This window comes from Argopecten irradians, chromosome 2, assembly GCF_041381155.1.
Source record: "Argopecten irradians isolate NY chromosome 2, Ai_NY, whole genome shotgun sequence".
Taxonomy (NCBI): Eukaryota; Metazoa; Mollusca; class Bivalvia; order Pectinida; family Pectinidae; genus Argopecten; species Argopecten irradians.
The window spans coordinates 7,821,417-7,849,412 of NC_091135.1; the positions used below are offsets into that span (position 1 = coordinate 7,821,417).

The 27,996-nt window shown below is 32.7% G+C and overlaps 2 protein-coding genes and 1 long non-coding RNA gene across 4 annotated transcripts in view; 1 reads left to right on the forward strand and 2 right to left on the reverse strand.

Moving 5' to 3' along the window:
* The window catches only part of LOC138314329 (ubiquitin carboxyl-terminal hydrolase MINDY-3-like), a 350,037-nt gene that overhangs the window by 212,347 nt on the left and 109,694 nt on the right, over positions 1–27,996 (forward strand). The gene's annotated exons all lie outside the window — the stretch shown is intronic.
* LOC138314318 (sterol O-acyltransferase 1-like) lies at positions 12–27,966 on the reverse strand. 2 transcript variants are annotated; one of them, XM_069254601.1, is made up of 16 exons: positions 27,842–27,966; positions 20,743–20,816; positions 20,256–20,392; positions 19,661–19,699; positions 17,572–17,634; positions 16,905–17,012; positions 15,523–15,671; positions 14,794–14,921; positions 8,460–8,532; positions 8,224–8,326; positions 7,475–7,671; positions 6,929–7,005; positions 6,309–6,407; positions 5,677–5,812; positions 4,964–5,106; positions 12–4,271 (listed from the first exon to the last, which is right to left on the reverse strand). In XM_069254601.1, the coding sequence occupies exons 1-16, from the start codon at positions 27,897–27,899 to the stop codon at positions 4,221–4,223; spliced, it is 1,635 nt and encodes a 544-aa protein (XP_069110702.1). In that variant the 5' UTR covers positions 27,900–27,966; the 3' UTR covers positions 12–4,220. The 2 variants fall into 2 exon arrangements, with proteins under 2 accessions (XP_069110702.1, XP_069110703.1); XM_069254602.1 differs by lacking the exon at positions 19,661–19,699.
* On the reverse strand, positions 12,198–14,787 carry LOC138314322 (uncharacterized). Its single transcript, XR_011207356.1, has 2 exons — positions 12,819–14,787; positions 12,198–12,468 (listed from the first exon to the last, which is right to left on the reverse strand). It is a non-coding gene; the product is annotated as an uncharacterized lncRNA (long non-coding RNA).

A 27,996-nucleotide genomic window follows, 5' to 3' on the forward strand; every position in this document is an offset into this window, starting at 1 on the left:
AATTACAAAACTTGTTAAAAGTAGACCAATTGACCAATTTATTCAAAAATCACATGATGATATTGATAAGTCTTCTAGAGGACAGACATATTCTATATTTAAGACATTTTGGCAAAGAAAAGTATGCCTCTTGTCTTTCTCTGCTGCAAAACAATACTTGTTAACTGATACTGTGGTCCCAGGAACTTGATGGCAATAGCTATATATAGTCATTAAGAATGGATATTTTCATTAACATCAAATTAACAAGGAAAATGCTAAAGGTGTTATAAAATCATTTGACATATAACATCATAGGAAATATTAGAATGGGCTTCAAAGATTTTAGTATGTGTCTCTTATTTTACACCTTGGTGTCCAAGGAATCCTCAAAAGTCCAAACTGGAAGGAACACCAGCCAAATTTATTTCTTATTGTACAAAACTACAGTAGTATTGACCTTAGAAATATATTCCTCCTATCATCAAGACCGAGCCATTTAGTACTTTCAGTACTTTGATTGAGGTTACATTGATAATTATCAGACTTTCAAAATGATTAGAAATATGATATAGTACGGATGCTAAGATAGTCTACATTGGTAGAAGTAATAGAAATAAAAAGAAATATTAGGTAATAATTGTGTTTTATGTTATAACTTCGCCACCTTTGAAATTCTATAGATGTGATAAATTAAAGTCATTGTAATGCATTATACCCCATAGTTTTGTCTATATATATATAAATGTATATTCTTTTACTTATTTGTTCTGGAAACTAAATGTTTTTAATTACTAAGCCATATACCTAGTGTCACTTAGAATTTCACATTAGGTGTGATTCTTACATTATATACCTGGCTACCTGCTCAAAAATAGTGAAGGTAACGATCAATTGTTCTCACTTATGCTGATTGCCCCCCAGGTGTGATTATCTATAATTACCAGATATCAGGTCTAGACCCCTTGTTCTTCAAATCAAACTTTATTTTGTACCTAATTTAATACAATTAAGGGCATAGGTGGGAAAGACATTGTTCTCACTATTGATCATGAATGCTAAATAAAGAACTGTTATCAAACTATATGGTACACATTCATAGTAACTAATCATAAGGATATTAAAGCTAAAATGAAAAGACAAAAACTTTAGTGAGAACAGAAATATAGAAATTAAAATCTGACAAATCTATCTATATTCATGTCCTTTAAAAACATCACATGTAATTGAAATGTAATTGAAAAGTAATTGAGCATTACATGCATTTTTGTAATGTAATTAATTAAATTACCATTACATGTAATTGAAATTTGCTTCAATTACACATTACATTCAATTACTTGAAAAATTGTAATGCATTACAATTAATTACCATTACATTTTTAATTACCCCATGCCTGTAACTTAGAGTAAGATGCAACAATGCGACTGGATTTAAACATAAAACAAGAGATCCCAGAGGGATCTTGGCGCCCACCAAAGAAAGATCTATGTCTGACAATGGAAAGAGGGATCTTTTCCCTGCTTTTCAAACTTTTTCAAACACATGACATATAAAATTTGAGACAGATCGCTATAGTACTTTCTAAGAAATAGTGGTAACAAACTTCAACAATGAAATCTAAGATGGCGGCCGGTTGGCCATCTTGTTTACCGATCAGTCCCGAAAGGCATTATGCATCAGTCCTAAAAGGTACTATGCACAACTAGGGTACAAGGGGAACCTACACATAAAATTTGAGAAAGATCCCTTCAGTACTTTCTGAGAAATAGTCGTAACAAACTTTAACAATCAAAATCCAATATGGCCGTCGGTCGGCCATCTTGTTTACCGATCGGTCCCAATTAACAATATGCACAACTAGGGTCCTTGGGGAACCTTCATATGAAATTTGTAAACGATACCTTCAGTACTTTTTGAGAAATAGCGGTAACAAACTTTAACTATCAAAATCCAAGCCATCTTGTTGACCGATCGGTTCCAAAATGCAATATGCACAACTAGGGCCCTAGGGAAACCTATATATGAAATTTGAGAAAGATCCCTTCAGTACTTTTTGAGTAATAGCGGTAACAAACTTTAACTGTCAAAATCCAAGATGGCCACCTGTCGGCCATCTTGTTCACCGATCGGTCCCAAAATGTAATATGCACAACTAGGGTCCTAGGGGAACCTGTATATGAAATTTGAGAAAGATCCCTTCAGCACTTTTTGAGAAATAGCGGTAACAAACTTTAACTATCAAAATCCAAGATGGCCACCTGTCGGCCATCTTGTTGACCGATCGGTCCCAAAATGCAATATGCACAACTAGGGCCCTAGGGAAACCTATATATGAAATTTGAGAAAGATCCCTTCAGTACTTTTTGAGTAATAGCGGTAACAAACTTTAACTGTCAAAATCCAAGATGGCCACCTGTCGGCCATCTTGTTCACCGATCGGTCCCAAAATGTAATATGCACAACTAGGATCCTAGGGGAACCTGTATATGAAATTTGAGAAAGATCCCTTCAGCACTTTTTGAGAAATAGCGGTAACAAACTTTAACTATCAAAATCCAAGATGGCCACCTGTCGGCCATCTTGTTCACCGATCGGTCCCAAAATGCAATATGCACAACAAGGGTCCTAGGGGAACCTACATATGAAATTTGAGAAAGATCCCTTCAGTACTTTCTGAGAAATAGCGGTAACAAACTTTAACTATCAAAATCAAAGATGGCCGCCTGTCGGCCATCTTGTTGACCGATCGGTCCCAAAATGCAATATGCACAACTAGGGCCCTAGGGGAACCTATATATGAAATTTGAGAAAGATCCCTTCAGTACTTTTTGAGAAATAGCGGTAACAAACTTTAACTATCAAAATCCAAGATGGCTGCCTGTCGGCCATCTTGTTGACCGATCAGTCCCAAAATGCAATATGCACAACTAGAGTCCTAGGGAAACCTGTACATAAAATTTGAGAAAGATCCCTTCAGCACTTTTTGAGAAATAGCGGTAACAAACTTTAACTATCAAAATCCAAGATGGCCGCCTGTCGGCCATCTTGTTGACCGATCGGTCCCAAAATGCAATATGCACAACTAGAGTCCTAGGGGAACCTACATATGAAATTTGAGAAAGATCCCTTCAGCACTTTCTGAGAATTAGCGGTAACAAGAATTGTTAACGGACGGACGGACGGACGGAAGGACAGACGGACGGACGGACGGACCACGGACCACGGACGAAAGGCGATTTGAATAGCCCACCATCTGATGATGGTGGGCTAATAAAAATTCAAAATAGTTTTATTACACATTATAGGCCTACAAAACATCTTCTTTTCAAAACAAGCAGTAAAACAGACACAGTAACAAGTTTTAAGAGTAACTTCATTCTGTATTAAATTGCCATTGATTTTTAAACAAATCAATTTGATTTAGTAATTTAGATTTTAAGTTTTCTACTATATATCTGTTTGGTTTCATTTCATTAAAGGAGCATGAACATTTCACAGAAATTGAGAAATTATGAAATGGACCATACCAATGTACATGTACATTTACTTTGTACATGAATGATAAATAAACAGTTGCCGTAAGTCTGTCAATGAAAATAATACACAAAGAAAATGACCTGATACTAATGTCAAATATTCCAGATAATATTGCAAGGGCATGAGCTACTTGTTAAAATTATTGTCTCCTCTTAATGAGCTAGGTAAATAGTCTTCCAAAGGAAGATAATCAATTGAAAGTACAGACCAGTTTGTTGATCAATAAACAAAAATCCAACAGTAAATATATTCTATCAAAATAATCTAATTCACTAAGTAGCAAGTCATTGTCTGTTTTAACAAATAATGGAGATTTGAAAACCACTTGTCTGATTCACGGAGTAACAATATCATTATATATTACAGTGATAAAGTCACCATGCAAACTTACATTTCATAAATAGGACTTATAAAAGAAACAATAGCTACAAGACATCAAGAAAGTTGAGTGACATGCTATCCCATTTTAGCTCTATGGCTACTTTCATCCAATTTAAAAATTCAAACATTGAATAATCTAAATCACATTGATTACTGATCAGAATGATACTATAAGACATGTAAAAACTTTGACAAATGCATTGAATATCAAATCCTGGTCCCTCAAAAATATCTACCTCATCAGCAGCTGTTATTGGGCATTTTAGGCATAAGTGAGTGGACAGGTCTATTATGACTTTTGTCGTTAAGACCTCCTCATTTAAATCATACAGGTCCACGATCGAGGAATAAGGTAGTCTAGAAAGTTATCCTGAAACAAAGACCAATGACACATCAAATTCAAATGTACTTTTTGGAGTTTCTGTTTTATCCGATTTCATCATTTACAAATAAATTAAATATCACTCATACCACTATATTCAAATTTCAAGGTCTTGAATTTTTATTATTAGTTATGAATTGATAACAGTGTATGACATAGTAAGGAGTGACTCCCTGCAGACACAAATGATAGCAATATTGAATAACATTACTGAGAAGGTTCTCACAGCGTAAACATTTTATTTTTTACATTTAATTTGACACCAAGTAAATTAGCAGGTTTGAAAACCACTTGCCTGAAAGCTGAATTCATTTGCCTTAAACTGTTTTAAAGGCACATTTTATCAAGAATATTGTTTTAATTATCTGATTTTTTTGCATCAAAAAATTATGCAGTGAACCTTGATAAACTGGATGTCGCTAGCCCGGAAACCTCATACTCAGGTTGGAAATGTCGGAGAACAGATTTGATAATTACTTAAGTAAACAAAATCTGTCAGTCCAGAAAACTTGCAATTCGGATAGTTTGGACTACAGACATTAAATGTCTGAATTATTAAGGGTTCACTGTACACTGTCGTGAAAATAATCACAGTGTGTCCTATCTGAGAGAAATTTGTATAGAGAAGCACAGCTTGAATATCGAGCCCTGCCAGATCATGTTTGTAAAAATTAACTTACAGTGTTCACTGGACAGTTAATCCTAGCGTACCATTCCATACTATACAGACACATAAGTAGTCCATTCCCTATAAACAAAGCCACCCACAGAAACACATTCCAACTCCGGGAAACTCCTTTGTCCGTCACAAACATGAATGAAACTGAAACAGATTTAAATAACACTGTACGATGACAGGAAATTCTAATATCATAATTATTTTCATTTATAGTCAAATCTTGTGTCTATAGCCAAAAGTCGTATACACATGTCAAATTTTGTGTTATAATTGGCCATTTGGGATTTTAAGATAGTAGTCTTAATAAGCAAGTGGTCTTTATTATAAATTATTCAAAGGTGGTCGCTAAGTCAGGTATCACTGTATTTTGTTCTTTTTTTGTATCTTTTTTATTTTTAGAAACAACACATTGTATCATAATCTTTTTGAAATACATATTATACATCATTCATCTCATACTTTCAACACCGATTTCAATCTCCCTGGTTTGTGCTACTAGTGATCATTCATATCGCCCATTCATCTTCAATTTCAGTATTTTGTTCTTGATGAATGATGATACATGTACAAACATAATATCGCCCTAAAAATGAATAACAAAAATATAACCTTGTATTACCTTACTGTCAAATTAATTTTTAACGCAATTAAATTTTACAGCCATTTAAGAATGTTACTCATTTATGTGAAGAAATGAGGTTATAGAAAACTTACATCCAGCTCCCATGAACATGACGAAGAGCACTGGGTAGAAAAAACTAAAACAGATCGTCAGGATATACTCATGGACCACTGCCGATATCAGGAAGACTAAGGCCATCGCGCCAGCACGATTTTTTGGTCCCATCAACTACAAATTATGATAAATGTAAATGAATGTAAAATATATTATTAATACAAATAGGTATTAACTTCTGTTTAGTTATCATTACAAATTGGTGCATCTGAAACTAACAGTGAATTCGAATCTTTAACTGCCTTTCTTACTGTAAATTAACTTTCCAATGCAACTAAAGTTGAGTATTCTACATTTGTCTACAATCATAATTTTGTCATTAATTTTGACACATACCACATTCCTGCAATAATGGCGCGATGAAAAAGCTGGAAACCAAGTGGAATTTCATCATATTTTCTACTAAGTTTGGGAGGAAAAGAATCAAACATGGGTCTGTGAAGTGGACAGGGATATCTCAACCCTCGTGAAAGATTTTGGCCGTCAACCCTCAGCAAGCCTCAGGTTGACCGGCCAAAATCTTTCACTCGGGTTGAGATAACCCTGTCCACTTGACAGACCCATGTAAGATTCTATTAATCATCTTTGAATATTTCAGTATAGTTCTTACCTTGGTACAGTCTTTATAGATATATGTATACAGCCAATCATGTACCACAATATTCCAAGTTCTGTAGTAGTTAGCAAAGGTTGTTGAGTTCCACCAATCCTAAACACAAACAAAACTCACAAGGTTAATCAATACACACAAAGTTTTAATTGCAAATTATGAAACAAATATGACAAAATGTACTGGTAATATAGTCCCTCCATTTTACACACAATGAAGAAGTTCCAATACTTGTCTGATACAATCAATATGTCTCCCTTCATGTTTGAGGGTAGAAAATCACATCAATACAGGATTGTACTTCCTCTTTTACTTTCTGGACTTTTTATAAGATTTAAATGTATTAAACATACAGTTGATCTGCAATAATCTATGATAATTCACAGTCTGGAAAATTCACAATCTGGACAAAAATATCACGGAACAGAAGATTTGATTATTAACTACTGGTAAATAGATGGAATACAGCAATTCTGAAAATTCTAAATCTCGACTATTTGAGTGGTACACATGTACTTATCATCTTATAAGCTTTAGTTAATTCACATACGTAATACCTTTCCCACCACTCCTATCATGATCAATATTTTGATAATTTTGAAATTATGAATCTTTCCTACCTTATAAAACATTCTGTCTCCAAACTTGAGCATCTCGGCAAATGCATTAAGCCAGGAATGTAGGATAGCAAAGAAAGCTGTAATTCAAGTTGACATAGTGTTGTAATATAGAGTTATCTACCCTTAGGTACAGGGATTTTTATGAATTCTATTCTCACCAAGTAAACATCACCTGATTATCAAGAGAAAACAAAACAAATAAAACCAAAGGTTAAATAATTATCTATATATAACCTAGTAAATATCAAAATAAATTAAAATAAAAAAAAATACATTCATGCGGAGGAGAGTATAGGTGTCACATGACAGATGTCATATGACTTAACTATAAATAGCATCAGAGTTCCTGGAAGAATATTTGAATATCTAAACATGATGTTGATGATAAGAAGAATTATATGTGTCACATGACTTACCTACAAATAACTTAACTTACGTCACATGATACTGATAATAACAAAATACATGTCACATGACTTACCTACAAATGTCTTAACTTATGTCACATGATACTGATAATAACAAAATACATGTCACATGACTTACCTATAAATAGTACCAGCGTCCCTGGGAGCATACATCCAAATACGGATAAGAGCAGAGCTTTAGGTGTGACATGATTTTTGTTAAAGTTGTTGAAGTAAGGTACACAGAATCTCTCAAAGATGTAGTATGTGTAGAGAAGGCAGGCGAGAACTTGGGCAAAGTTAGTAACGACATAATTCCAGCGGATCGTCTTCGTCCTATGAATTCCAAACAGTCAAAATATTATTTTTAAACCAAATTTGCAGTTGAACAACAAAAATTCTATGTAAAAGGTTATCAAACACAACCAACAAAATTACATCTCATGAGGTTTCAATAAGTTATCTTCATCAGTTGTGATTGACCAGTATAGTGTGTTTTACACTGAGCGTGTACAAAAAAACTAGTTGACGGATGAGTGCAGCTTGTAGTGACTGATAGTGTACAAGAAAACAGCTATACTTCTACAGAAGTCAAATCAGCTACTCTTATGAACAACTGAGTTGAATGTACAATGGACTGTTGATTCAACTACATTTAATTTTTTACCTGGTCGTAGATGTGTAAAAGACTATGGGCCCCTCATCTCTATTTATAACATGCTCGATGTTGCGTATCCAGATAGCCTCTTTCATTTGCTGCGTGAATATATTGCTTTTCTTTGTCAATATAGTTTTGCTGTGCAGTGTGATGAATAAAAATTACATAAGTTTTCAACTAGGTGGAATAGGAACCCACATGATAAATAAACCAAAAATATTATACAATACCTGGGATATGAGTCCCTGTATACTAGAGTCGGAGCAAACAGAAAGTAGAGATATTTGGAGAAGTCTGGGCATAGATTGGTCTTCATTTCTCTGTCTCCATCATCTGTAATGAGAGTGGATTTACATTGTGGATATTACTGAGGAGTTCAACAACAAATAATTAAATTGTCAGAACAGCATAACTACTCTTAAAAGTTTACTACGATCAAACAGTAGATGGATCTATGGACACTGACCTTTTTTATAGACAGCCAAGACCCTAGGAATGTTTTCCCTAACAAAGGCATGGACTTTCATGAACAGGCGCACCTGAAACATAATTAGATTGATCAAATCAATGCATATGTGTGTGTATCAAAACTGCATGTAATCTTCAATATCAAATGGTATGTGTTGACTATCAGGCATGGGGTAATTAAAAATGTAATGGTAATTAATTGTAATGCATTACAATTTTTCAAGTAATTGAATGTAATGTGTAATTGAAGCAAATTTCAATTACATGTAATGGTAATTTAATTAATTACATTACAAAAATGCATGTAATGCTCAATTACTTTTCAATTACATTTCAATTACATGTGATGTTTTTAAAGGACATGAAATATAGATAGATTTGTCAGATTTTAATTTCTATATTTCTGTTCTCACTAAAGTTTTTGTCTTTTCATTTTAGATTTAATATCCTTATGATTAGTTACTATGAATGTGTACCATATAGTTTGATAACAGTTCTTTATTTAGCATTCATGATCAATAGTGAGAACAATGTCTTTCCCACCTATGCCCTTAATTGTATTAAATTAGGTACAAAATAAAGTTTGATTTGAAGAACAAGGGGTCTAGACCTGATATCTGGTAATTATAGATAATCACACCTGGGGGGCAATCAGCATAAGTGAGAACAATTGATCATTACCTTCACTATTTTTGAGCAGGTAGCCAGGTATATAATGTAAGAATCACACCTAATGTGAAATTCTAAGTGACACTAGGTATATGGCTTAGTAATTAAAAACATTTAGTTTCCAGAACAAATAAGTAAAAGAATATACATTTATATATATATAGACAAAACTATGGGGTATAATGCATTACAATGACTTTAATTTATCACATCTATAGAATTTCAAAGGTGGCGAAGTTAGTTATAACATAAAACACAATTATTACCTAATATTTCTTTTCATTTCTATTACTTCTACCAATGGAGACTATCTTAGCATCCGTACTATATCATATTTCTAATCATTTTGAAAGTCTGATAATTATCAATGTAACCTCAATCAAAGTACTGAAAGTACTAAATGGCTCGGTCTTGATGATAGGAGGAATATATTTCTAAGGTCAATACTACTGTAGTTTTGTACAATAAGAAATAAATTTGGCTGGTGTTCCTTCCAGTTTGGACTTTTGAGGATTCCTTGGACACCAAGGTGTAAAATAAGAGACACATACTAAAATCTTTGAAGCCCATTCTAATATTTCCTATGATGTTATATGTCAAATGATTTTATAACACCTTTAGCATTTTCCTTGTTAATTTGATGTTAATGAAAATATCCATTCTTAATGACTATATATAGCTATTGCCATCAAGTTCCTGGGACCACAGTATCAGTTAACAAGTATTGTTTTGCAGCAGAGAAAGACAAGAGGCATACTTTTCTTTGCCAAAATGTCTTAAATATAGAATATGTCTGTCCTCTAGAAGACTTATCAATATCATCATGTGATTTTTGAATAAATTGGTCAATTGGTCTACTTTTAACAAGTTTTGTAATTATTCTTTTGTAAAACAGCAAGTTGATTGATATATACATTGTATCCGAACTTCAATTCAAACCGGATGTTTTGTAATTATTCTTTTGTAAAACAGCAAGTTGATTGATATACATTGTATCCGAACTTCAATTCAAACCGGATAACTTGTTAGCTCACCATAGACCATGAAATTGTTTGTACACTTTCTTAACTTCAGGATTGTTTTACAAAATTACAAATGAATTTTTCTACATTTTTTATTTTCAAATCCCCATACCTCTGATGAGTATAATAAAACTGTCATTACAAGTGAATCAAATATTTTCAGTTTAAGATGAACAGGAAGAGATACAATCCTTTATTTCTTATAAATAGCAAACACCGATTTAATTGTTTGTTCAGCAGGTTTTTTCCCTTTCTTTAAAAATGCTACCATTAACATTATTTTCTGTACCTAGATATGTAAACAATTTTTTATAAATCTAATTCTGTATTCCATAACATCAACTGGTGTTGTTGTACCGATTTACGTCTTGAGAATATCACAATTTTTATCTTTCTGATATTAAGTTCTAATTTCCATGTTATGCAATATTGTTAAAATTCATCTAACATTTGTTGTAGACCATCAGATATTTCTGATATCATAACAGTGTTTTTGGCAAATAATATGATAAAAAGTTTGGGATACATTCCAATATCATATACCGTAAAAACTGGTATAATTTGCGCAGGTACTTTTTAGGGCTGAAAATGCTTAAAAAATCTACTATCAATATATTTTGAGCATTAAAAAAATGGGGAAAAACAATGTCCAGGGAGTCCCAAAAACCGATGTATGAAGGCGACAATTTCAATGCAAAATATTCCCCATAAATGCTTGACAACTTGCACAAAAGTGTTGTATCTAGAAGAAATAACATATGAAAACCGCATTGTGTTTGTTTTCTTTTATTGGCGACCGTAACCTGAAACCGAAATATCTAGCAGATGTCCAAAACATGGGCGGTCTGGTTCGCCGTACTCCGTGCACATGTCAATGTTTTGAGATATTACACATGAATAGTAATCAAGAATATTTGAAAAGAGTAGAATATATTTACTTAAATTGGCACAATAAGTAATTAGTGTGTTTGAGATCATTAACAATCAACAGCAATCAGCTAGCGGATACGTAGTTTAGCTTGCAACAATCACAGTGTGCATAATTTGTCAAGATTTGTAAGACAAAATATTCTTTTCCACCACGTAAGATTCTAAGTCATAAAGGTAGATTGAAAATAGGATTGTTTGTTTGATTAATTGATGTCCTACTAACAGCTATGGTCATGTAAGGACGGCCTCCCATGTATGCGGTGTGTTGCGTGTATGTCGTGCGAGGTGCGTGTTTTGAAAGACTGCTATATCACTGAAGCATGCCGCCGAAGGCACCAGGCAACACATCCCACCCGGTCACATTATACTGACAACGAGCAAACCAGTCGTCCCACACCCGTTATGCTGAGCGCTAAGCAGGAGCAGAAACTACCACTTTTATAGAAAATAGGAAGGGAGATAAAATAACCAGATAAATATTTGTAGCGGGATCAAGACTGGGTTGATTATCGGTGATTAGGTAGCTCAGTCGGAAGAACATTTTCTTCTCTCCTGTTACAGAATTGGCACCCAACTAAATAACCAATGGTTGTGGTGTTTGAAAGGGTCTTGTATGTCTTCAAAAAAGGAGGGAGGAGTGTAGCGGGACTGGACTGGGTCAATTATCGATGACCAGGTAGTTCAGTCGGTAGAGCACTCGGCTAGTGTTCGGAGAGTCCCGGGATCGAATCCCGGTCTGGCCGCTACATTTTCTCCTCTCCTGTTACGGTACCATACTGTGCATGTAGATATTCAAGGTAAATCAAACAACAATGTTCGCTGATCTTGCCGAATTGCCTTGCAGTGTTATAATGAATGCAGTAAATGTATGTCTCATTGGTGTGATTGATTTAAAGGCAGTTCATGTGGTGACCGAAAAAAAAAAGTAAAATCATTACTTTCAGAGTGATCAGGGAACATTGATAGTCAAGGCAGGGAAAACATAAGAGGACCTGTGAGATACAAATTAATGTTTAATTGATTTTCATTAAATTGTCTCGAAGGTGATGATTAGTGTGTTATATTAACGATAAGCTTAATATGTTTTTGACAAAATATAAACAGCTAAAGTCATATTGTGTTTTAAATTAAAATAATCTTTTATTTATTTATTCATTTCATTTCAAGCATGTACATGTCATAGAATATAAACAAATATCAGGTATATGCTTAAATCATATTACAGTTAAATTCACAATAAGGAATTTGAAGATGATTATAGTAATTATTTTCGGATTGAAAATGATTACAATATTAAGCTTCCACATTTGAAAATTATTTCTTTTTGTTCACACAATTCTTCTCCTAGACTGTTTCCAGTTGAAATGATACATGCATGCTGACATTCTATAAAACATAAGGAAACAATAAATGTATTAACAGAGTAATTACTGAAAAGGCTAATATCATATAATTAAACATTTTAATCATAAATAGCAATACCAGCATAGAGGAAATATTAGTGAAGTTTAATTACCGCTGTTCTTCAGTCCTCCTGTTCTTACATGTAAGAGTTTCGTCCTTCATAAATTGATTGTAATATAGCATTTGTTATATAATGTGCACAAAAAAGTATAAATTTACACACGTATGCATGGGTACAGCGGTCAATTAATAAGTTATACAGAAAATGATGGTGCTGATCATGAAAAGCGTAAAGTCTATTTTGTTGAGTAAAAAGTTTTAAAAAAACTTACATAAGATGTAATCGCAGTAAAAACAGTGATCATGTGGGCTTTTGTGCGAATGCATTTGTAAGACTGTGCCAGGTGGTAGAGATTAGTTCCGCTCGAGTGATCACACAATGCAAGTGAGAGTCGGAAATATGTTTATGTAAGTTTTAATTGCTAATCTCTGATGCTTTTTGGTAAAATATAACTCAGGATAATTGCTAAACAATTAACAGTTTTCTCTACATTTGTTACAGATTGAAACAGCTTTTTAAGTGCCGTTTTACGGAAGAATTATGAAAAAGGAATCGGCATTTTCGTCGATCTAGTAGTCCAAAAATATCACTTCGAGTTATATGAACATTCCATATATGATTTATGTCATTCGGCCAAAAATTTACTTCGTATTACCTAGTTTAATGAATAAGCTGTATGTATATGATCAGAACGGCAAGCTCCTGTGGTGAAAATAACTAAAATGTTTTAAAAGTATGGTTTAGTGGTAATCTCTGTACGTGATTTAGTATATATATAGATATAATCCAATATTTATACATGTGCTTATGAAATTATCGATAATTATGGATATGATAAATATTCATACCTTATTAACTGCTGTTAGTTTTAAGATAACGCCACCTTGGATACTTACAAAATGTTCACCGTCTGTCACGTGCTATTTTATCAGTAGACCAAGTTTGTCCAAAATTTTGTTAGAGTTGTCTTTCTTCAATTGTAGTTTTACGTCCATGTCATCCTGAACACAGCCGTGATAAATGCATCTCCATTTCGCCATGAAATGTATTTGCTCCGAGACAAATTTGATTCAAATCACAAAATTCGTTATGGTATCAATTTTGATGTTCGAGGTCAAGTATCGATATCATTTGTTTCCGTTGCGGGATAACTGTCACTAATAGGGAGTAAACGTCTGGGGGGAACCAGCTTCGGAGCGAAGCATTTTTGGGACGAAACGTCGTCATTCATTGTAAACACAATTTTGGGGACGAAAAGTCTAGATACTTTGTAAACAATTCATGTGAACATTTTCGAACAGAAGATCTTTTGGATAGTGTATATAGTAAGGATATGAAAGCCGTAATATACTATTCCTATTTCAACATTACAGATACGCTTATTTCAGTAACTTTCATATTCAAAATTTGCTATTTAAAATTCCCGGTAAAATCAAAGTTGTTGAATACACTGCGGCTAGGAGCGCTAGTATCTGCGAGCAATTTCTAAGCCAATCATATTGAGGAAATTGACTGTAAGAGAATTTTGCAACCACGATCACAATGGCGAGGTGACCCTCGCCAAAAATTAAATGTACTTTGACATGATCGTATTGACCGATGAAATGTGAAATATAAATACATCCTAATATGACTTTTCATATAAATGTAATATTTGAAAATCTAAAGTACCTTATTAATGAATGCATATCTTAAATTATTATACAAATGTAAATGGATATGCATTGTGTATTGTATAAAGATAGTTATTGTTATTAATATAGAGCCCAGTCGTGGGATACAAGTTTTTTGTTTTACTAAAAACTGAAAGTAATGTGTAATTTAATTAATTACATTGGTAAAGTAATGGTAATTTAATTAATTACATTACAAAATACATGTAATGGTAATGGTAATGGTAATGCCATTTTAAAATGTAATGTGTAATTTAATTAATTACATTGCTATGTAATTGAACCCATCCCTGTTGACTATTCTATTCACCTACTCCTTAATTACATTCGACCCACAACACTTTCAAAGCTATTTGCATTTAAATTAGTTTAATAACATCTACTATCCTCCTAGTTACAAATCATCTGCTCCCTAGCTACAATTTACATGTTCTCTGGTTACTTTCAATACAGGGGGTTTCATAATGGGTAAAGTACAATTTACCATCAATTAGTTCCACCATCGAGTATTATGATATCATCATTTGATGTGATTTTTATGATGTATTTACCACATCTGTCCTTATTCCTTACCTGTTCTGTAGTAATAATGACACCAGACGCTGGTGGGAGCTGGTGTTCCCTGATATAATGTACAGGTAACACAAAAAATGTGATCTGGTATATTACAAACAGACTTAGGGCCACAAGGTCTGTCTTATCTACAACACAAATATCATACTTGTTGGTTACATTGGCTAATGGTTGGTTGAAAGTTGTCTCATATGCGAAAAGAATAAAGTAATCTCCCTTTGAAGCGAACCTACAGAATTATTACTTAAATTTCTTTGCAAACGCAACATTGAGTTTTTTGTTCAATTTAAAGCTGACGATTCAATATAAAACAATTTTGTATTTGCAATAAAAATATTACATACCTGGCATATATATTATATAATTCCCTCATTTATAAGAAAATGGCAGCCATTTTTGTTAAAGACAACCTTAGATATGAGTCTGGGAATCAGACAGAATGAAATTCAGCCCAATTTAATTATTCAATAGAAAAAAAAGTTTTGAATTTTAATCAATTTGACCCATTTGACTTTGTCCCTAACGTAAGGCACATCCAGCTGGGAGAGCTTTTTCATATATGGCTTTTGGTGACAATTTGCCATGAAATTGATTGTGTAATTTTGGAAAAGAAAAGTAATGAACACACAATGCCTTCTAGATAATGAGCTTAACAAAATTTGACATAGGGTAAGTTGAATCTGAGCTGAACAAGTTTGACACAGGATAAGTTAAAATCTGTGTACTTACTGACTGGGCCAGGCATCCGAGTTACTGACCAGTAGTAAAACATTGGGTAGACTATGATTAGGGTACTGATCTGCATACAGACCCACAGCGCCATCACTTTAGGAAACTTTCCAAGGGCCCATTGCATCAACCGAAAATCAAGGTTTAATCTGAAAAATGATTTACAAATTACAGTAAAATAGAAAATTTACATCAAATTGTTTAACAACACATGTATATCTCCACTAATTATTTTTCAATCAGGTATGCATGTACTAACAATATTTATCAATATCCTAAACAAAAATGTCAGTGCCTGGATTATACAGTATAAACTGGCAAAGCCAGTCCTTGTTTAAATAGAGGTTACACAATGAGTGGTTGTTGAAAATTGAATTTATTCCACACGAGTAAGTTATGTTTTAAAAGTTATAAAAGACACGAGCTTTAGCGAGTGTCTTTTGTAACTTTAAAAAAATAACTTACGAGTGAAGAATAAATTCAATATTCAATAAACATGAGTAGTGTGACCTGTTTCTACCACAATCATATTCGTTTTAGCCAATAGCAATATCAAAGTTCACCGTGTCAGCCAATCAGAATGCGTACACGTGTGGTATAAACAAATTGTTAATCAACAGAGCTGCAGTGATTATTCAATGTCCTGAGAGTTGAATACCACCGCCTTTTGTGGTAGAATATAGTTTTATAACATGGGATATTCCTTTTCAATGGGGCAGTTACCAGGTGCTGACGGCTGATTGGTGGTTTTTATCTGGGTACTTCCTCACCAACAAACCTGGCACGTCCTTAAAAGAACCTGGCTGTTAATAAAACGTTAAACTAATAAAACCAAACCAAATCCTTTTAAATCTTTCTAAATTAAAACCTTTATAATCCACAACCTGTCTATACCAGCCAATTCTGCCCTTGTAGGTAGGTATTGATTGCGACATCATGTGTTCATGAACATAATGTCATACTTTTCTGAGAAAACGACATGAATATTGCTCATAAACACAATGATGTCACAATGGATACCTGCCCGAAAGGGAGGTAACTCTGCAATATGCAAAAAGACGTAATATGGAAGTTCTGGTCACATCTGGTTTACACAAGTCAATGGATAATTTGTACTTCATTGACCTTGATGTCAATGTCACCGTGACCTCATATAAGTGCACTGCATATTAGCTTCAGGTGATGCAAGGAAAACACCTAGAAACTAGTGGTTGTCAAATATTGGTTTCAAACTTAGATGATGGGCAATTGTTAGAATCTCAAACATCCAAACCACATCATGACTTCTTTACAAAAGTATTTGATGAAATTTTCAGTGAATTGTCCGCAAGACTTTGAATTTTATGCTGGGCTTGTTTGTATCGTTTAAATCCTGAGCTTACCTTCCTTCATTGACGAGATCATACACAAATGTGTTGAGACTGAACACAATCAATATGGCTACAAAGATATGGTAGATGGTCCGTATGTGGTTGATCTCAAATAGTTCTCTGTAAATATACAAAAGATCATGGTGAAATCAGAGAGTGACAAATTCTCTACAGAAAAATATACATGTATGTTCATGGCAAGCTATTCACTAAAGTATGCTTCTGCTACTAAGAGTTTAAGTAATTAGTGCCCCTTCTGGAATAGTTAACCTCTATAACTGTTATCTATTTGCCATGCCCTTAGGTTAGCTTATGTTAGGTTAGGTTTTTATTAAAATGTATGTGAGAGATTTACTGAGTAAGCGATGGGGGGGGGGGGGGGAGCCCAAAATCAACATGTTATCATCACTATCTTGAAAATGCTTATCCTTAAGGTGTAGGGCTAGTGATAAAACATCAAAAACCTTCTCCACAGTTCCATTCATTTCTATCTCTCTCTGCATACTATCATATACATAGTAAAATATACAGCATTTGGAAAGTGCAAGTTTAGGATGTTACATCTCAGTTTTACATGTACACAGAGTGAGAGTTAGGATCTATATTTACACAAATTACTATGATATCACTTGTGAAAAATAATTATGATGTAAAATCCATACTCATACAGATTACTTACGTAAGCATGGATCTTCGCATGTGGAAAGCCTTGTCAGGTAATTCTCCTTTTTGTCGTCTCTTCCTAGAAAAATGAAGTCAACAATTTTTTCAATGATATTGATATAATCATCTTTCTAGATTAGTTGCCTAACGCTTTCCCCGAATATTAATGAAATTTCATTAAAAATTCAAAATTGAACTACTAATCAATGTGAGAGTTTAGAAAGGAGAAGTTTGTACCACTTTTAGTTCAGAAAGTACAATAAAGTGTTTATTGAAAACACTCAGTTGCAACAGAGCTCAAAGGCAAAAGTTAAATTCTAAAGAAAAACAATCTGGCACCTGTCGCATTAGGATAAGAATTTCATAAATAAGTCTCATGTTTAAGAATTTTACTAAAGCTATGCCTGGAAGAAAGTTATTTATATCAATTCATCTGTTTTAATTTCTATTTTGTAATACTTCCTTTTTTCTCTTTTGATTATTAATTTCAACATGTATTTTATATTGTTTTTGCTTGTTAGGTTATTCTTTAAGTGAAAAAGAAAACATGATTGGAATGACCATTCTAATGTGATGTTATAGCAGTTTCTAATGAGAAAGAAGTCGCCGTCCAAAGCCTCTATGTTAAAAGCAAGACTCTGAATTAATAAAGAAAAATAAAAATTATAAAGAAAAGCCCTCTGTTTAAAAATGTATGTAGAAGAAAAAAAGGATTAAAGGGCAATAACTCTGTATGAGTAAAGAGATATTAACAATGAGCAATTCTGTGTTTTATTCTGCAGAAAAAAAAAATAAGCATAGAAGACCATAACACTGCCTTAAGGGACATAATTCTGTAAACAGAAGGGACATAATTCTGTAAACAGAAGGGACATAACTCTGTGTTATAGACAAAAGGGACATAACTCTGTATTAGACAAAAGGGACATAACTCTGTATTAGGCAAAGGGGACGTACCTCTTGTATTAGACAAAAGGAACATAACTCTGTATTAGGCAAAGGGGACATAACTCTTGTATTAGCCAAAAGTAACATAACTCTGTATTAGGCAAAGGGGACATAACTCTTGTATTAGAGAAAAGGAACATAACTCTGTATTAGGCAAAGGGGACATAACTCTTGTATTAGACAAAAGGAACATAACTCTGTATTAGGCAAAGGGGACATAACTCTGTATTAGTGAAACAGGTACGTATGAATACTAACAAAGAGCTAAAATACACTGTTGAAAGAGGTGATGTTTTACAAACAGCTAGAAGAACAGAAATATGACCATACACCAAGGTGTTCACATAAAATGTTTAGCAAAAGTTTAGAATGGTAGAATATTCATAACTCTTGACTAGTATCCATATCCATTATATCTAAAGCAAATTTACATTTAACACCCATGCTCTTGTAAGAAGAAAATGTATAGTCTTTGAAGCTGTCTACATCTGACTAAGAAAAACATACTGTCTGGAACTCAGTCATAAAAAATACGGTATATACAGGTAGATACATGTACAATTGCAAATTGTCAATACGAAATGTTATCATTTCATGATCAGTTGTACGATTAAACACCAACTTGACCATTACTGGAAAATTTGTTTCAAGTGTAACATACATCAGAATGTCTTTGAAATTTCTTGTCTAGTGGAAGCACATTTTTAACTTGAAGAGAACAGAATTATGTAGGTAACCATATAATGCCCAATGTGCAAATGTGAAAGCAAATCTTTCCAGTTACGTGTTAAAAAAAAAAACATGCTGTCAGTTGGAAAACCAAGGAAATGTACCAAAGAAATCTAACAAAAGTGTCCTACACAACTTTTACTTAATATATACCATATTTGCCATAATAAGCACCAAGAGCTTCTAAAATTTGGAGTAATTGTATGACATTTTCTTTCGTAATTCATAGTAATTCATAGTAATTAAAACCTGTATAATTCAGAAACCTGGCTATACCAGCCAAATACACAGGGCTAGGTGACATTTGGTTTAGACAAGTGAAATCGTAATATAATTCCATCAATGAAAGAAAAATAGAAAATGTCCTTATAAGGAAATGTGTGCTATGGCAAATACAGTATATCGTGATGACACCCAGCGATACATACTGATGGTGAGCATTGGCTGTTTTATACTGTGATACACCGCTGTAACAAATATGCACAGCACACATAACAGTCTAATATGTGGACCAGGGTTCATAATAATCTCACTCTAATTAGTAACTAGTTTCTCAATCTGCTCAAAGCCAGATCTTCGATTACACTACGATACGCATGCTACGTTCCAGTATAATTTAACAGGAGCCTTACTGGAACAGCGTCAAAATAAAGATATGATTTTAATCAGATTGCTAGTTTCTGGTCTAAACATACATTACATACATAGGATACATTAACCAAAAATTTTATAATATTTAGTCCGTTTATTAAAACCATTAAACTTTATTTGATAAAATGAATATGGACTATGAAACTTCTAAAACCTGTCTCTATCGGACCTAGGATTAGTTTATTCAAATTTCTTTTTCTGTCTTATTCCTTCTTTCTTCATTTTTTCCCCTTTCTTTCTCTGAATTCTTGATTTATTTTTTTTCCTTCCAAACTTTTATTTCGCTCAATCATACACATATGGTTTACAAACATGAAGAAAACAAAGCTTTGGAAGTGAAACTAGGTAAACAAACCACACACATGTACATACTCTGCTTTAGAGGGAAATGAAGTATAGTTGTCGTTAGCGTCTCCATTCAGTCCAAGATGTTCAACTTCTGTGACAAAGCCCTGAAGTAATTGTTCTAACTCTGAACTCAGCTGTTCCATGGCGTCCTTCTGTAGTTTCTGTAACAACAATTACATGTATATTTATAAGGCAATATGAACATACTTAAGTCATATTTTGGTGCAATCAGTAAAAGCAATATTAACAGGTTAGCACAAATATGGATTGTACAATTAAAGAAAATGAGAATTTAGAAAACAAATTTGGAAGCTCTTTTAAAGTCCCCGTTATTCAATGTATATTCTGGCCTGGTGGCCACTGATTACTGGAATCTTCTGGTCTGTATAATAACTATTTAGTGACAAGAGCTTTATGACTAATCAAAAGTCAGCTATCCTTTTCTGATTAACATCAACTTGCAAAAAATATAAAAAGCATTATATGTCCACAAGCTAATACACAAAACTACCTGAGCCTGGTTTTTAATGCGTTGTGCGAGGATCTGCTGCCGTAAAACATTCTCTGTGGCAGACTGTGTCATACCTGTAACATAAGTAATCATTTTATTGGTTAAAATTTATGTATGTAATGGTTAGATTTTGTTTTAAATCTTTCATTTGTCAAGAAAACTTCCAATACTTCAAAAGCTGAATATTCTTGAGTCACAGTCAGTCTGTACTTACGCTTTAAATCTGCCATATACAAATGTATATAATTTTATCTTAAACAACACATTGTAATTAACTCACCTTTGAAATTTTCAGAAAATTTCAGTCAAAAATAAAAGTTAATCATGAAAAACAGCATGAAAATTTTCAAGTTGATTTTTCTTTAATTTAAGATTCTGTTTTAATTTTATTTTAGATAGAAGTACAATGGGAAATAATTTCCCAAATACACCATGCATGTGCACCCATACAGTTCACCACCATATGCAATGTATGTACAAGAACAATGTTTATTAATATAATACTAATATAAAGGAATTTCTCAAAACATAAACTTTATCGATTTTGCATTGATTGTAAAACAATTGTGATACATATAGAAAATATATTAACATCAGGTCTCCTGATATACCATCATATTGTCAATAATAACCCAAATTTTCTATTAAATTTCTATTTTATATTTTCTGTTCTATTTCTGTACTAATTTTCTAATTAATATTCTATTAATTTTCTATGTCATTGTAAGATTGATGTAGATAGGTACAGTGTTAGAGACATCATATACAAACCCAGTTTTCAATGGGGAATACAAAGCATGTATATTTATTCAGTATATTTGTAAATCACAATTTCCTGTCACAAAGTCAATTATCATAAGCCAGGGAAGATCCACTTATCATTATAAGTGGACACAACAGCATTACCAGTGTGACTATGATACCATTTAATACCCGGATATTTAAGTTGTGTTGAGAAGTGATTATGTACTGAATATCATATACATGCTATATATATACCTTACCCTAATCTTAAATAATTAAGAGATATCTAAAGAATGATCCAGTGCCTTACCCTACGGTAAGCTACCCCACAGCCACACGGGAGAGAGGCTATTTGTGAGTTTGAGACTAATGTATCAATCAAAATCCAAGCATAAACCAGTCAGTTTTATATTTTAAACTTTGATTAAATTTACAGTTAAACATTTAGTATGTTACTGTTTATATAAGTATCTACATACTTCAATTAAAACTTAAATGTTAACTTAAATGATGTATAATAATAATTTATATTATAGTACCGTATTCAACCTTATAAGCGCCCAGGGTGTTTAAAAAATTAATAAAAATGAAAAGGTGCTAATAAGTCAAAATTATTGCAAATCTATACTGTTTAATGTAATTTTGGTCCTTATTTATGCCTGAGCAATTGAAATTGAGACCTCAAAAAGGGGGAGGGGCGCTTATAGGGATATGGGCGCTTATTGGGTCGAATACGGTATGTCATGTAGAATATATACTGTAAATGTGTTTTAAATACCTTTTAAACACCAGGTGGTATAAATCATTCTTCTTAAATCAAATATTTACATAACTATACTATCTGTTGATCAAAGACATAATTAAACCATCGGCATGTGTATTTATATTGGATTGAAGCTGTCCTAGCTAGCTGCTTGTGAATCTTCTAGAGAATAAAATCAATACCACTTACACATTTATTTACACAGCCAGTCAATGTGGAGGCCATTTGAAATTATAGGTATACAATACAAGTATAAATTTAGTCTTTTAATTATCTGATTGGCTAATGCAATGTTCGTTTTATGTGTTCAAAACACTATGTTCTGATATGAGATTACATTATATATTAAACCACAATAACATCGTTATTTAAAACACTTTAGCTACTCAAGCTCTGGCACAGGTATTTATTATTAGTATCACAAAAGACTCAATTCAATTCTTTTATTTCCTTGAACCTTATGGTTCGATCAGAAAAGGTGCATTAATATATACAGTGCAACAAAACTTAATATTCAATCACATAGATATTTAAAGTGTACACGGAATGGTTTGGTATATAAGGCTTGATAAATGCGTCTTTGGATAAAATTTAGAATGGAGAAAGTACGAGTTTCATAGCGATTACGGTATTAGAGATAATGCGACTTTTCTCTAGAACACACCTAAAGCCCCAAGCCATTGACCCCTGATCTGTGACGTCACGAGGACAACGGGACCTATTCTACTCGCATAAGATAGAGAGGCGATTTTTGGTGTCTGCCATCTAATATAAACTATCTGTTTGTAAATATCGATTATGAAGACACAAATACCTGTGTTCATGTCCGATACCTATTTAATATTATCCTTAATCACAGATATGAGTTTGAAAAACGCTTGAAAACAGGGATTTATACCATGCATACATGTATATTGATGTACCTGTCTTAGATAAATGAACATCTCTACGCAATTACTGCATAATTATACACAATAAAATGTTCATAATAATCCACGTACGTTGGATATCTGCGGTTGTTGGAACCACATATATGTGAATATTATATCAAGGATTCTTGATTATGTTATCCAAAGCCCTACTCGGGTCTTTGAATGTCTACTGGTCAAACCCGCTTAACAAATTTCTGACTTTTTTTTATAAAATCTGCCCATACGATTAAGTTATGATTCCAAACAGAATTTATTGCATATATGTTAATGCATCTACTAATTGCTACTATTTATTCTTTTTTTCATGGCCAAAACTATAAATTTTCCTAAATTAGATACTTTTTTTATTATTTCTTGTCTCCAGAAGTTGAATAAATTTGGCCCTGCTAGGTTTATTATGATAATATTTTTTGATAAAACGGTTTCTAATATCTGAGTAATTATTGCATATAATTTAAAAAGACAAAGTTATATCCCCATTAATTTATGGGACTCATCTAGATGTGGAGTCCTGGACTCATGATTTTCCTGTGGGACTCACAAAATTTTGAGAACCCTCTATATTTCTTTGTTTTGGGACTCATCAAAATTTGAAAATTAGACTTCTGGACTCGCTTTAAAAAATCCAACATAAATTGCTGGTTCCATAGTATGATAACACAAAATTATACAAATGGAAGATGAAGATTCAAAATGTCTCTATAACAATTTGATGATTAATTTCTGATTTAAAGATCAATTAAATCATTCTATCTATACCTATATACCTACTATTTATACCTTTATATAAATATATATTAAAATCTTTATTAAACCTATATAAAGCGACATAATACATTAATTGAAAAGTTAATTTGTATTCACATACAAAATGTACTTTTGTTCAAATTGAAATATATGAGTTCATTTTATAATATCTACTAAACTTTTTTTTTGAAATAGCTTAAAGATGCTCCATCGCCAACAGAGCATAAATGATATTCATTATTTGAACAATAATTGGTGTTTTATCATGTATATATATGTCTAATTAACACAAAAAATAATATGAAATAATTTATTTTGCCTTTGGTGCATGCGCAATCAGTTCTTCATTCCATATAGAATATAGTGCCACAGAATTTTTTCGGGATGCAATTAATTATTTTTCATATTTTTAACTTGAGATAAAATTAGAAGCTCAATCTTTTCAATGTTGGTATACGTAATGGTGTAAAGTAAGTAACTTCTGTAACCAAAGAAAAATACTAAATCGTGTGCTGCTGTTTTTTATAGTGAAAAAAATTCTATTTGTCGGCGGTGGAGCATCTTTAACGGTTTGTTATTGATCAACTATTACAGTAAATGTACACATTTACGTAATCAACCAAATAAGCGCCTAAAACTGTATTAAATGTGTATACAGAAAATATGATTTACCACATAGTCTTGATTTTAATTATATTTCTTTTATAAATTGATTTCATAGGCTTATTTTGTGCATCAGTTTTATAATATATAAAAGTTTATAGGGCCAAAAAAAAAATATATGCAAGTTTCAGGTTACATGACTGAAAAAAATAGAGTAGGTCGGTCCGGAATTTTTTTTAATTTTTTTTTTTTTTTAGGAGGGGTGGGGGAGGGGTTAAGTTGTGTTATCACTACATTACAAAGTAATTTGTCTTTTAGGCTTTAGGCTGGCTAGAAGTCTTTTATTTCTTATTACCATAATTGAACTTTATCTGGATAAACTTAATGCAAGCGTAAAAATCTAAGTTGAAAACTTCACACACTACATTTTTGTTTTGAAAAAGTGTGATAAAATAGCTAAGGTCAGAAGTAAAAACTAGGGTAGGTAGGGATACCTGAAACATACATTTTTTTTTTTTTTGGCCTAGTCATCAAGTACCCTTCAACTTTCTCAAAGCACATGAGTGCTCAATAGATCAAATACAGAATTATGCAGATCAAAAAACTACTCAATACTGTTTCATTAGAATTATATCTGTTCGGTACAAACATCAGACAGACAGCTGTCACTACCATGACCAAGTAACACGTACCTGTGATACACAGGTGAAGGACAGGACATCGGTCAGTTACCTGGATGGACAGTCTAGACAATCACTTATCAGTGATGATCGAGCAACTAACTTGCTGACAAAGCATATTTAGCATCAACTTTATTCTAGGCGATATATTTGTATCATATATAATAAATCATATATACCGGTTGTTTGTGTGTCAATTAGTATTAAATATATACTCTATTCTCAATTACATATTTTTTCTTTATATTATAAAAGTCCTTGGCTCTTATAAAATAGCTTTAGTACCAGTGCTTTTTCAGGGTATTTTGGGAAAAAAGGTTTTTAAACAAATTGGGAATTTTTAATCGCAAAAAGAGCAGTTTTTGGAAAAAGTTTGGTATTACAGGTAGTTAGATATTGTAAAACAGTAAACCATTTTATCAAAAGGTGACAACCATCACAACAGTTTTCAGAGTATAGTTTGTTTTTGGATAAAACAAGGGAGGAGATTTCTGGGTTTTATTTATTTGTTTTTTTTTAGCAATTTGATTTTGGAATTTTTCATTGTAATTGGGGAAAAAAATAGAGGGGTTTGGCATTGGGAATGGGGTCGTTTACCGACCCCAGTTATATAAGGAGAAAAATCACTGAGTACATATATATAATTCAATTACAATAATACAATTGGCACCCCATTTGATCTTGGTCATGACCACTGGACCATGGACTTATGCAACACACAAGGCCTTTGATATTCAAATTTGTTATTTACCTGTACATGATATCGATGGAGGTGTGAGGTCAAGGCTGGAGTCAACCATTCAGTACATGTATCATGTATCATGTATACTAAATGTATACTGCGTTGTGTATACATGTATGTACCATAAACTATGTAATCTATACATAAGTCACCTTTATTACATAACAGGTTGATTGAATTGACATTTGTCTACTGGTTTTTAAATTACAATCTTCTTCAAATTTTCATCCACTTGATTTTCAAAGAAAGATTATATAATATTGAGAAGTATACTAGCTATAGCTACAGCTAGATTAGGAATTGAAAACATTTCAAAATGTAACAAAAATTAATTATACTGCTACGAATGTGACCTTTTCAAGTACATAAATAGATGACAATTAAATGGCATAAATACATATTTTAAAAAAATATACTAGAAAGGAATAAGTCAAGTTTTTCACTATAATTAAAAATATCTTCCTGTTAACTTGAAAATGTTTACATAATCAATTGTTAATTTAAGTAAAACCAAAGCAACAAAATATGTCACAGTAAGTTAATATATTATATAACAGAATTAAATTTTGTTTTCTATCTAATAAATAGTTTAGGCCATCAGACCTGTAGGATTTAATGGAGCTACTGTATATATATATACCGGTCCATTACATATATGCTTGAAATAAATTTTATCCTGCAACTGTCCCACATACTGACCGATAACTACTGCCGGATAAACTTGTGCTTTATCCGTCAATACGAAATGCTTTATCCGTCAATACTATCACGTGAATCTGTTCCATATCTGACGGAACTTTTTCTAACTTGACCCAGAACTTGAACCTTCAAGTGAATGAAACGTCATTCAGTCCCGCTAAAACGTGACGTCACATTCACCGAAATGACGTCATTTTTACGATATCGAAAATCTCGTATGGCGGTGTCGTCTTTTTCTTGGCTTTAATTCTTTACTGGGTATTTATTGTTATATGAGTATTTTCATTTCATTTCAGTGATATATCACACTGAATAGAATTACGGTTACTGTTCGTGATTGCGCTTATTTATTTCCCACGGCAGTAAAAAGGAGTACACTCTCATTCGGTTAATGAATGAATCTTTACCTCCGCATCAAAGAAGCGTCTCGCTTCGAGCGAAACAAAGTAAATAACTGTCAATTTGCTTCCGTTTTGAATGTCATAATAGTTGCAGGATAAACAGAAAACACTGTTAGTATCTTACAATACAAGTTTTATTTTGGTGCTTGACACGAAAAGATGTCGGAAAGCCTCGATCGTCATCTCGGCTTTCCTAAGTCTCGCACCAAAATAAACCTTGTATTGTAAGATACTAACCATGTATTCTCTATTAAATATGTATTTATGAATAAAATTAATTAATTATCAAAAGTTGTTTTGGAGAATATAGTTTTTCTCGTTAGGCTATCTCAAAAACTAAAAAGTGTTTAATTTATTTATAGGCCTAGATCTACTAAAATTTAAAAAAAAAAATATTTATAATGTTGCCTAATAAAAAAGAAATATTTGCAATAGGAAAAACGTAAAGATGGTGACATCGATCATTTCTACATACAGGCTTTATTATCTTGACTTCGGTAATAAATCGCTATACAATCATAAAGATAATACCAGTATTGTCAACTTTAAATGAATCTATATTCTTGAATCAATAATCTACCAACTGCCGTTCATACATTAGGTCTAGGCCTACCATGACTTGACTGAGGATTGGCTTGTTGTCATCGTGTACCAAGACAATCAAAGACAAACAGACTGACAGAGATGAAATCAAAGCCACCAATCGATGTACAAATTAGTCCATGTAATGCACAAGTTATCAACTATCTGCTTATGATTTTCTCATTCATCTCAAGACTATGTTATACCTGCATTGCCTGCCATTTCCCTTTTAGGAGGTGAACTGATCTCATTGTTTTCATCCATCCTGGGGAGATTGTAGTTCGTGCCGTCGCGAAGAAACTTGACACCGTTGACTGATGTAAAGCGTTTTTATGACAGTGACCCATCAGCGTAAAATTTT

Coding starts and splice junctions, on each gene's coding strand:
- LOC138314318 (XM_069254601.1), bottom strand. CDS start 27,899: ATGGATGAAAACAATGAGATCAGTTCACCTCCTAAAAGGGAAATGGCA. Junction 14,922..15,522: donor TCGGATGCCTGGCCCAGTCA/GTAAGTACACAG, acceptor TTTGTGTTGTAG/ATAAGACAGACCTTGTGGCC. Junction 5,813..6,308: donor TCTATAAAGACTGTACCAAG/GTAAGAACTATA, acceptor CATAATTTGTAG/TTGATGGGACCAAAAAATCG.